Raw genomic sequence first — 12,445 nt, 5'->3', positions numbered from 1 at the left:
GCATTCTTTTTAATTCATATTCTGAGTCTCCCATCAATGGGAATCAATGGTATTCTTCTTTTTCTTGATCTTCTGTTCCGTATTTATATTGCATAGCCCACTGCGGTCAAATCTTTTTAACTTTCATTGATAAAGAGTGAAACCTAGTTACATTGCTGATTACATTACTGTATGTTCTGGCGGTGCCCGGGATAGAGTTTGAAACGGGCATGGCACCCCTGGTAGACATTCAGCTGAACTGTCCAATTCACACAGTTCTGGATTTTTGAAATCTTTGACACCAAGCCACCACTTCACTGCACTTGTACTAAATTTACACAAGGATTGACAAAACTATTGCTGGTTGGATGACATCTGTGTCAATGGGCCCACTTTATCCACATCCACATTGTAATTCAAGACCTCATATGTTAGCTAATTGTGCTGTCAAGTTTTCTGACATTTGAAAATGGATGCATGCAAACCTTGATAGACCAAAATATGATTCTGCTGCGGCCCAGCCAATTAAATCTATCAACTCAACCAATCACAGCAGCAGAAAGGAGTTGAGCCAAATCATCCTATAATGTATCTGATGATCTGAGAACGTTCGAAACATTCACCTTAACAAAGCTCACCATTCCTATCCACCTAATTTCCCCCAAAATAGCATCAAGTCAGTATAACTTCATGCCAATGATGAACTTGTATAATCGTTCCAGTGGGTATAATTGGCTTGCGTACTCACTCAAAGCAAATGTGGCTTTTTGTTTTCTATGTATGAAATTTGGAAGGAACGATTTGATTTTTTTTTTTAGGTTGACTGGTGGAGAGACAGAGGACCTCACAAACACACACTGAAACAGCATCAAATAGACGAACACCATTTTATGTACCAGAATGTTCACAAGAGAAATGGAAGTGATTACACAAAACACAAGCAAGGTAGAAAGACAACACCGACCTAAGTGATCTAGGTAACCGTAAACTATTCGAATGACCTAAATAGCAATTAAAGCACTACAAATGAAGATACTTGTACAATATGGACAGCTAGCTTAAAAACAAAAAAAGCACAATTTTAGCAGAATATCATTGCCAAACCGAACCCTCCATATCTTGCTCTGTGGAATACAAGTCCTCTCCTCTCCTCCCAAATAAGTGTATTGAAAACCCCAATAGTCCAGTAACGACAGGAAAATTGCCTAGCATGGCGCACTAGCTCCTTAATGAAGCACACTTAATGGTAGGAAATGCACTGTGGAAAGTTTGTTCCACTTACAACTCCATCTAAAAGAGCAATGGTGACAAAATAACCAAAAAAGCAGCACAAATCAATCACAATGTAAATGATAGGTTTATACTTTGCTCGTATTAAAACATCTTTCAACATACAAATACACCGCCAGGATTTGTCGGAAGACCCAAGGTAAAAGTCAACAGAGCTGAGGTGCTTTTGGTGTTCCAGCTGTTGTCTTCTCCAGATGCTGTAGGAGTGTGCAGACGTTTGGAGTGTGGAAGGTTACAATGCATAACAAAAAGGAAAGATGAGCTCTGTAATGTACCGATGATAATCATCATCAGAAATAAAAATATTGTATATCAAAGATGAATATTTCATAAGAAGGCTATACGAGTACAAAGCTTGTTAACTTCCTTGGCTTAGAATTCTGTGTAAGTACGGTTAACCTCAAATGTCTCTAAGTTTAGCGGATATATTCCAATGTTGGCCTAGTCGTTCCTGCCCCCTAATCATTACCTGTCCCTTATTGGCTAAATATGCCTCTCACCCCACCTAATAGCTAATGTGTGCCGAGTGTACTGGCTCAAAATGGCTGCCATTGCATCATCCAGGTGGATGCTGCACATTGGTGTTGGTTGAAGTGGCTCCCCACTTGCTATGTAAAATTGCTTGGGGTAGTGAGAAAAAGCACTATATAAAACGTACAGAATTATTAATGTTCAGCATTAAGCCCAAATAATGCAAAGGTAATTTGATCCACTAGGTGGCAGCAGAAAACTATTCCTTTATGTTGTAAACAAGGAATCTCGGAAAGACGCGCACAGGAAATATCCGCAGAGTCATATAAGCGGACGGGAAATAACCACACACGGGGAAAAACCACATGTAGAAGAATACGCGTATGGTAAAGTGCGCACGCGGAAAAAAAGCACACGGCAGCGACATACAACTATTACAAATATAAAATATACTCCACCTATACGGCCAGACATTTATTTTTATAATAAAACAATGACTGGTTTGCTCTTGTACAGTGTCTCCGTTCTTTGTTTTCATTAAGGAATGGCACTTTGTTGATCGATTCTCACTGCACCTCCAAGTATCTATTCCATTTGTTGTGCGAAAACACAGATATTCAAATCCCAGAATTTTCTTGCCTTTCTGACTGGTCGAAAACTCCATCTCGCTTCTTCAAAAAAAAAAAAAAAGTCGACTTGCCTTGCTCGAAAGTTAGGGAAGATTAAAGAAAACTAACTGTGTGGCCAATTTATAGGACGACCTTTACTTACTTGCCGTAATCAAAACTATATAACCCTAATTTGCCTACGCATGGAATAAGAAGGTATAATATACAGTAAATTCTGAAAACTATTGTAAAGAATAATAATTTCCTAGAAATGGTCATTTAGGCACAACAATGACAGTAATAAAAGGATTAATGACTATTTTATGGACCATCCAACAGCCCACTACCCCAAATAGCACAAATTAAAACATACAAGCTTATAAATACGTTTAGTAAACAATTATACAATTTCGTTTATTGCAATGTATAATATAAAAAATTTTTTCTTCTTTGCATATACACCTTTGCCGTATGTGTATTTATCCACGTGCGGTTTTTCCCGTGTGCGCATTTTTCCGTGTGCGGTTATTTCCCCCAAGCGCTTTTATGACTCTGCGCTTTTTTCCTGTGCACTTCTTTCCGGTCACCGTAAACAAGACATGAATATTTTCATGCATTTTACCAATCTAAGTTTATTCATCAGTATTCAAGAGGGAATTGGAGCCTTCAACCATAACACAATACTGTGTAAACACTAGGCTGTAAAGTCAGTGTTAGAGCAAACTGAAATTGAACCATTAGTTGAGTCAAGCAATAGTGACGACGATGGGAACTGGATACAAGATGTTGACACAGACAGTGAAATTGATGTATACGGCGCTGCACGACCAAACCACCGTGATATGCCTGGTGAATTCAGTTACCTGAAGGTTCACCATGGCGCAAGTAGGCGTGTGGCAAAAAGGCAAAATGACTGGGATCAAACAAAAGAACACAAAAGACGTTCTCCCCATAAGCACTGTTCACAGTGTAGCAACTGTCATTTGTGTCAAGAGAAAATGTGGAAGTCACTAAGCCTTGCGCTGTGGTAGGCTGCAACAACATAAGGGGTGCATCAGTCATGTGGATTGGGCATCAACATTCTACCCTCTCATTCTCAAGCAAAAAAAACAATAATAAAAAAAAAGTATGCAAAGAAACACACTTTTATTGTCCTGGTTTTGACATCATTTGGTGACTGAGTGTGACATGTTTTGAAACAATGTGTAATAATCTGCATTAGTACAGCAGTGGACACTAGACATACTGTAGCTTTCTAACCGTATTTATGTTAATATTTTGATATTTACTTGTTTCTTTTACATGTAATTGAGTTTTTTCAATAGGAAAAGATGCTATGTTTTTGCCTCGTTTTTCCAGTGGTAAACATAATGCTAAGGAGGCGACATACATAGACAACAATGACACAGTCACAGGTGGCACAGTGGTACTGCTGCTGCTTTGCAGTAAGGAGATTGTGGGTTTGCTTCCTGGGTCCTCCCTGCGTGGAGAGTGCTTTGAGTAGTGTGAAAAGCGATAAATAAATGTAAAGAATTATTATTACACAATATCACTCATCTTCACTGCAGCCAACAGCAACTCAGAAGGCAGGCAGATGGAGGAGGCCTCTTAACTGCTTGGAAGTAAAGCACAAGTAAAATGAAGCGTCTAACTGACAAAATCAATAGGGCTTTAGTTAAGATCACAAACCACCATGGAAAGAGAAAACAGTCAGGGTATACGAAAATGGAAAAATAACCAGACCCATCAGATCTAAGGGACCCATAGTCTGGCCATTCATAGTCCAAATGACTTGTCTACATGGGACAAGATAAAGGCAAAGCTGTCATAGAAGCTGAAGTCTACATTGCAGCTTCAGTCTAAGTGGCAGATATGGAGCACATCACTAAAATTGATACATCATCCAAAGAAAGACTATTAGAAACTAAACAAATAAATAATTGACTTAATCAGGCCTGTTAAATAGTTGACCAACATCAAGAAGGCAGCACAATTCACTAAGGTTATGTAAATGAAGGCTACAATGGACAACTGCTGTCAAAATTGTGTTAGTATGATATTGATAGGTGAAGGTTCAAAACCAAATCAGCATTTATCATCCACATACAGTCATATGAAAAAGTTTGGGTGCCCCTCTCAGCCTGCAAAATAATTTATGTCAACAAAAAAGATAACAGTGGTATGTCTTTCATTTCCTAGGAACATCCGAGTACTGCTGTGTTTTCCGAACAAAGATTTTTAGTGACGCAGTATTTAGTTGTATGAAATTAAATCAAATGTGAAAAACTGGCTGTGCACAAATGTGGGTCCCCTTGTAATTTTTCTGATTTGAATGCCTGTCACTGCTCAATGCTGATTACTTGCAATACCAAATTGGTGGGATTAGCTCATTAAGCCTTGAACTTCATAGACAGGTGTGTCCAATCATGAGATATAAAGGTATGTAAGGTGGTCAGTTGCAAGTTGTGCTTCCCTTTGACTCTCCTCTGAAGAGTGACACCATGGGATCCTCAAAGCAACTCTCAAAAGATCTGAAAACAAAGATTGTTGAGTCTCCTGGTTTAGGGGAAGGCTACAAAAAGCTCTCTCAGAGATTTAAACTGTCAGTTTCAACTGTAAGGAATGGAATCAGGAAATGGAAGGCCACAGGCACAGTTGCTGTTAAACCCAGCAGGTCTGGCAGGCCAAGAAAAATCCAGGAGTGGCATATGCGCAGGATTGTGAGAATGGTTACAGACAACCCATAGATCTCCAAAGACCTGCAAGAACATCTTGCTGCAGATGGTGTATCTGTACATCGTTCTACAATTCAGCGCAATTTGCACAAACAACATCTGTATGGCAGGGTGATGAGAAAGAAGCCCTTTCCGCACTCACGCCACAAACAGAGTCGCCTGTTGTATGCCAATGCTCATTTAGACAAGCCAGATTCATTTTGGAACAAAGTGCTTTGGACCGATGAGACAAAAATTGAGGTATTTGGTCAGAACAAAAAGCGCTTTGCATGGCGGAAGAAGAACACGGCATTCCAAGAAAAACACCTGCTACCTTCTTTCAAATTTGGTGGAGCTTCCATCATGCTGTGGGACTGTGTGGCTAGTTCAGGGACTGGGGCCCTTGGTAAAGTTGAGGGTCAGATGAATTCAACCCAATATCAACAAATTCTTCAGGATAATGTTCAAGCATCAGTCACAAAGTTGATGTTATGCAGGGATTGGATATTCCAACAAGACAATGACCCAAAACACAGTTCAAAATCTACAAAGGCATTCATGCAGAGGGAGAAGTACAATGTTCTGGAATGGCCATCACAGTCCCCTGACTTAAATATCATCGAAAAATCTATGGGATGATTTGAAGCAGGTTGTCCATGCTTGGCAGCCATCAAATTGAACTGAACTGGAGAAATTTTGTATGGAAAAATGGTGAGAAATACCTCCATCCAGAATCCAGACACTCATCTAAGGCTATAGGAGGACAGCGTCTAGAGGCTGTTAGATTTACAAAAGGAGGCCCAACTAAGTATTGATGTCATATCTCTGTTGGGGTGCCCACATTTATGCACCTGTCTAATTTTGTTATGATGCATATTGCATATTTTCTGTTAATCCAATAAACTTAATGTCACTGCTGAAATACTACTGTTTCCATAAGGCATGTCAGATATTAAAAGGAAGTTGCTACTTTGAAAGCTCAGCCAATGAGAAACAAAAATCCAAAGAATTAAGAGAGGTTCCCAAACATTTTCATATGACTGTATGAGCAGCATTTTTATTTAAAAAAATAAACATACATACATTTGACCAGTATATACTGTACATAAATAATTCTGTTTCTGTTACAGGCATCTTGCAGCAAAGAATCAAATCAGGAGCAGGACATCATGGACTTTAATGCCGAAGCTTTAAAATTTATTGCTCACGACTCAACCATACAAGAGAAGCTTCTTAAGGAAGATCTAATTCCTGTAACAGAGGTGCAGATCTGTGTAATGAAAGAAAAACTCATTTTTAGGTCATGTATGTTTGTTGCTCACTATTCTCTTAAAAGGAATACTTCACCTGAAATTTTATTTTTTTTTTTTGGCATGTACGAAGGGGGACCCACAAAATTCCCAAAATTGTTAAAAAACTACTCCTAAAACTTACAGCAATTGTTTTTTAGTCAGAGTCAAAATACTCACCAGAGATGCAATCCACTTGTCCCAGTGCTTCTTCCGTTTCAGTTAATATTTCCTGTACTCATCTTTTCTTACCGTATCTGGTGCATCTTGTGATTTTTCCCATTTTTTTTAAACATCGTAGCACAGTCTTCCCTTCAGTCTCAGTTTTAATTACTGGAGCAAAAAGATATCACAGGTACTGACATCTGACAAATACCCACAGTGCAAAGCAACCAGCACATTGTTTTTGGTCAAAAACCCCTTAAGTGACAATGGGATGTGGGCACGTGTGCCATGCCAGAGCAAAATACAGCCTTGCACGTGGCAGTGCTCAGAACACTTTTTCCGTCCCATTGCTTTTCCATAGGCACTTCAGTGTAAAGTCAATGATTACCAAGTTTATTCTTGAGGAAACTGTTCATTAAGTCAATTAATGCAGAAAAATGGGATCATCGTTTTGATGTTCCATATGACCCAACATGCTTTTTTCGGGTTGTTTTTATAGTCCAAATCATGCACACGATTGTAGAATAAATATTATAAATGCGTATCTTGATCAACTCAGTACATTTCCATTTGATAGGCAGGTTAGCAAGATTGCAGGTATAGGGGAAGATGGGGCAAGTTCTCCCAAGTTTTCCTTAATCAGCTGTGGATGGGTCAATTATAAAGTTATTGCCAAGCAAAGGCCTGCATTGATTTAGGTAAATTACCATTAAACAGATTCAAAATAACAAGCATTATCAACAGAGATACTTAGTATGTAATAAACTCATTTAAACCGGGACACTTGAGATGTGACAACATACCCCAGTATTGACATTGAAATGAGTGCCGAGAATTTCAAATCGTGTTTGTCGTTGCAGAGTGAGGCTATGGTTTCCCGACCTCAAACACCCAGGTCAAGAAGAGCCTTTGAAGCACTGGCTGCAGTTGAAATTTTGCAGCATCAACTCTTGTAAGTATGGAAAATTAAATAAAAAATCTGACAGATAAGCACACAGACACATGAGAGTGCTTCTCCATCACAGAACTAAATACTGCATCGATTAATCTGACTAACACAAAAAAATCCTCAGTTAAGTTTAACCAAAATTTTATTTTACTTACCCAATGTTGTCTGTAGTGGTGAGCGAGAAATAAATTTTAATCTCATGTATGCAGAATGAACAGAACATTTTTGGAAAAATTGGTGAGCAAAATTGTCCAGGGGAAAAAATCTCACGTTACTCTCATTCAATAATCCACACAATCAAGTCATTGAGTTGTTTGTTCATATTGCGCAAAAAAATTCTATTTTTTTTTTTACTAAAATATTGTTAAATAAAAAACTGGAAAATGAAAGTTGTGCACAAAACAAAGAGGCCCCCCCTCACACATTGGTGTGCTTTTAAATTGAAAACCCAGCTCTGCCTCTCATACATTGGTCAAGAGTCCGGTTTTCAATTTAAAAAGCTCATTCCTATGTGAGGGGGCTTCCTATTCAAGGACTACTTTCATTTTCCACAGCCATTTATATTTAACGACATTTTAACTAAAAACACATGCGTTTTGCTTGCTGTGAGCATACGACTGGATGAACTGACATGTGGATGATACGATACGAGTAAACACGGTTTTTTCCAGAATGTTATGGATAATTGTTTGCTGTTGTCCAATGGTGGCCACCATTGGGTCCCTTTCTATCAGAAACTTTATCGTTTTTCTCCACAAAATACGAGATAGTTTTTTTTTCTCATCCATCACTACAAACGGCATGGAGTAGCAAACATAAAAAATTACTAACCCTAACCCTAATTTTTGGGTGGAGTATCCCTTTAATTACAATTAAACTGTAATAAATTACCATTTTTATTCATACATAATACACATTCATGGACACATATGGCATATTTAAGCTGTATATGCATGCAGCACTGTTGAAACAATTTGTAATATTAGTTTCTTGCATGAATGATTTATAAATTATATTTGTATCTATACATATAAAAGGCAAAGCCCTCACTGACTCATCACTAATTCTCCCACTTTCCATATAGGTGGGAAGCTGAAATTTCACGTGCTCATTCCTTGCAGGTGTACCCCCTAAACTGTATATATAGATAGGGGAAACCCCTCTTCACTACTTCTGGGACTTCCAATATACGTAGGAAGCCCAAATTTCCCACGCTCATCCTTTACACTGTACTTACAAACCGTATGTTTCATTTTGCGCTGAGCCCCGTAACAAACTTTCAAAAATAACTTCTTTTTGGCGGTTCTCACCATTATGCCGTAAGGAACTTTCGGAACTGACCTCTTCTATTGGCGGTTTCATTGCATATTTCCGTTAACAGACGATTTATTTCATGGCAGAGACACACAAGGGCCGCCCCCCTTCCGCACACCTACCACGTGGTTGGCTCCCTGCCTATATACATTAATGACAACACGCGCTCATGTGCCTCCTCACTCGCTGCCTTACTTTCCTCAGGTGTTCGTCGTGCTCACAGCTCCCTTCTTCTTTACTACACCGCTTCAAGCCTGTTATTGTTCACCTTACTTCATACATTGACAATCATGTTACGTTATTTTTAAAATGTTTCTTTTATTTTTCCTAACTTCTTTAACACACTATTTCTCCGCTGCGAAGCGTGGTATTTTGCTAATTCGTTAATATAATTAAGACAGTTCAATGAAACAAATAGCTTACAGAAAGGCAGTAAATTGTCATGCGTTTCTTAAACAAACATTCAAGCTCACGACGGAACAGGTGTGTTTATATATTTTATATATTTACTAGTTGATTACCCAGTGGCTTTGCTCACTGAGTGCAAGGGAAAAAAATAAAATGTAGTCTATAAGTTATTAAACTGTAAAACATTAACATTTAAGAAGTAAAGATACATTGAGCACTACAGGAGTGGTTTCGGGTAAACTACATTTTAAAGGCGCTATAACACAACAGGTAAGTATTACTAACAGCAGCTAAAATGTATTTGGATCGTCTGTCGGTAGTAGATCCCTTATGAAAGGTGCTATATGACCGCTGTGGTATAGAAATTACATTTTTTATGTGATTGTCCAAATTTCTGTCTGACAATCTTGCACTATTTGCCTGTGATTTAAGAGAAAAATAATTCTGATAAATGTGGACGCTGTCCTTCCATGCTTAACGGGCAGAAGGTCCAAACAATTCCCAAGTCCAACACTTTACATGAAGAGGTCGGTACATCTTCTTAGATGTAAACTCTCCATCTTCTTAAAATAATTGATCACAACAGCAACCTTGAATGTTGCGGGGTTTTAGTGACCCGAACTCACCTTAAGGGACAAACAGAGTCCTGCTTCGATGGCGCCGATTACACTCATTCGTAAAGATTTCCACTCTCCCAGGAGCCGACGGGGCAATTGAAGTGTCACAAACAGTGCGAGAAGAGAGGACGCTGCCCGACCCGTTGTTTACAGCTCAGCGCAGTTAAAAAGTAGAAAGACGCAAAGCTGTTTTCCTCATCTCTTCTACTATCAAGTACTGCCAACTAAAAAAAATTACAATGTGGCAGTTTCCGCGACAGTCACGTGGACGAATAAATAAAACTTCTCAGCGTGTTTGTGTTTACTTCTTTTTAATATCAGTAAAATAACTCACACACAAATAATAACAATTCGTAAAGACGTATATAAAAATGGCATCCACAAACAAAGTGATTAGTTCCTGTATTATAATATGTTCTGTGGTCATACATAATTTCCATTTCAAACGCGAAACAAATTTATTATATTATATATATATATATATATATATATATATAGATTAACTGTAGAACCTTCTTCGGAAGGTAGAACGTCAACTGAACACTTCTCATCAATATGCGTGCATCCCATCAGTCTGTATGAGAGTTGCCACACAGAATTTTATTGTATTTATTTGCAATGACAATAGAGTCTTAATTCTTTTAATATGCTAAGCGACCATATGAAGAAAGTGGTGTTTCAGCATTTCAGCCCCCATACAGACATATCACTTATGTCCCCAAAAAGCCTGAAAAAAGCTCTAAATACTCTAACCTACTTAATCCAGTTCAGGGTTTTCAGAGTATTTCCTAACAGAATTGGATAAAACACTCAAACCATTGAAAACTTAAACCTTTCTAGAACCAAAAGCCAAACCAATTCCTTGCAAAATCCACTCATACACACCCAGTCCCATTGGGTGAATTTAAATACACCAGCTAAAAAAAAAACCCAAGTGTCTTTGGGATGCGGAAGAAAAACCAAAGTACTCAAAAACCACACCACATGGACATGGAGTGAACGTGTAGACTGACCTGGCTGAGATCTGAACCCAGCCAGTAACACCACACTGCGTCACTGGGCTCATTTAATCTTGGACATACAGTAAGTTGGTAGCTAAACCAATTTACTATTCACTTCATCTTTACTGAAATTGTTTTTATGCTAACTGTTATGAATCAAAATTTGTCACGTGTAATGCATTTATTTTGAAATGTATCCCTTTACTTTATATAGTGCCTTGTAATACTTATTCTAATTAATATGCATTGATACATGTACAGTATATTACAGTGCATATATAAAAAGAGAACATTTACAAAGTTATACACATATATACACAAACACTGTGATAGGTTTCCCAGCTATGAACAAGTACAAATACACGACAAGGGCATCCACACTCATAAGGAGAAGGTTATGCTAAGTACCATTGAGAGTAAACAGCTGTCATAGGTACGATGATCAGCTTCCTTATGAATGGTTCCAAAAATAACCCAAAACTGTGCACCACTGGCTAGCACATTTTATAAGAAATCGTATGCAGGGTTTGGTCAGGTCAGGTTGGGGCGCATGCACTAGTACAGTGTGTTGCCACATCCATCACATCACAAAACCGCTTGGGATCCTGGTTAGCAACCCTTCAGGGACACACACAATCCAGTTCCACCATCCGGAAATGACCCTCTTATCTGCCGCAGCCAGCTGCTACGTTGGTGTCTCCTTGGCCTGGTCCAGCCACTCGGGTCTTCAGCAATGAGGATCCTGCAAGTCAGATCACCCTCTGGGAATCGTGCCACAACTGACCCTCCCGCACAATGCAGTTAAAGTGCCTCATTCGGGACTCCATGAGCAACCAAAGTCAAACCAGTGGTACCCAAGGACTCTATGGAGAGACACAGTACCAAAGAAGTCCAGTCTTCGTCTCAGGTCACTGGATAGCGTCCATGTCTCGCAACCATATAGCAAGACAGGAAGCACTAGGACTCTAAAGACCTTTTGCATAGGTATCGGGAGCGCCACACACCCCTTTCCAGCGTCCTCATGACCCCCCATGCCCTTCCAATCCGTCTACTGACTTCAAAGGAAGAGTCACCAGAGACAGGAATGCCGCTGCCGAGGTAAGTAAACCTCTCGACGAGGTCAACACTCTCTCCACAGACAGACACACTGCCGATGGCTGTGCCCAAGAGGTCATTAAAGGCCTGGTTTGATCCCTAAAATAAAATAAATTCACTTGATCATGCCCTGTCCACATGTTTCCAACAGGAAGGCGGAGGAGCGCGCACAGAATGCAGAGCAGCAAGTTGTTGACATCAATGAACGTCTGCATGTGGCACATGAGAAGATCCATGACTTGGAGCTACAGCTTAAAAGCAAAGGCAGCAAAGACAACGCAGGTGAGAGAGAATTGACTTCATACTTTAAATTAAACCTTACTGTTTTGTACTGATAGGGTCCTATGGTGACCCTATGATATCATGGCAAGCTGTAATAGACGAGTAACACTTTAGTGCCAAACATTGTTTAGAACGCTACACCCAACAGTGACCTACAGTATAATATACAGTAACACATCGTGGACATTTTTATTCAAAATACAACTTCTATAATTTGTTTTCTAGCTGATACGTAACTTGTGGTACAATAGCAGGTTCAAGTT

At 39.1% G+C, this 12,445-nt stretch overlaps 2 protein-coding genes across 2 annotated transcripts in view; one reads left to right on the top strand and one right to left on the bottom strand.

Annotated features, from left to right (window-relative positions):
* The window catches only part of axdnd1 (axonemal dynein light chain domain containing 1), an 86,416-nt gene extending 73,996 nt beyond the window's left edge, over nucleotides 1-12,420 (top strand). Inside the window, exons 23-25 of the mRNA XM_051932532.1 lie at nucleotides 6,193-6,324; nucleotides 7,377-7,468; nucleotides 12,052-12,420. Coding sequence (XP_051788492.1) covers nucleotides 6,193-6,324; nucleotides 7,377-7,468; nucleotides 12,052-12,235 — 408 coding nt within the window. The 3' untranslated portion in view covers nucleotides 12,236-12,420. The remainder of the gene's footprint in view (nucleotides 1-6,192; nucleotides 6,325-7,376; nucleotides 7,469-12,051) is intronic.
* fnbp1l (formin binding protein 1-like) overlaps nucleotides 1-12,445 on the bottom strand; it is a 373,280-nt gene that overhangs the window by 162,027 nt on the left and 198,808 nt on the right. The gene's annotated exons all lie outside the window — the stretch shown is intronic.

The sequence above is a fragment of the Erpetoichthys calabaricus genome, chromosome 10 (assembly GCF_900747795.2).
Source record: "Erpetoichthys calabaricus chromosome 10, fErpCal1.3, whole genome shotgun sequence".
Classification (NCBI taxonomy): Eukaryota; Metazoa; Chordata; class Cladistia; order Polypteriformes; family Polypteridae; genus Erpetoichthys; species Erpetoichthys calabaricus.
The sequence above is the reverse complement of the archived record's forward strand: the minus strand, read 5'-3'. Positions and strand labels throughout refer to the sequence as shown.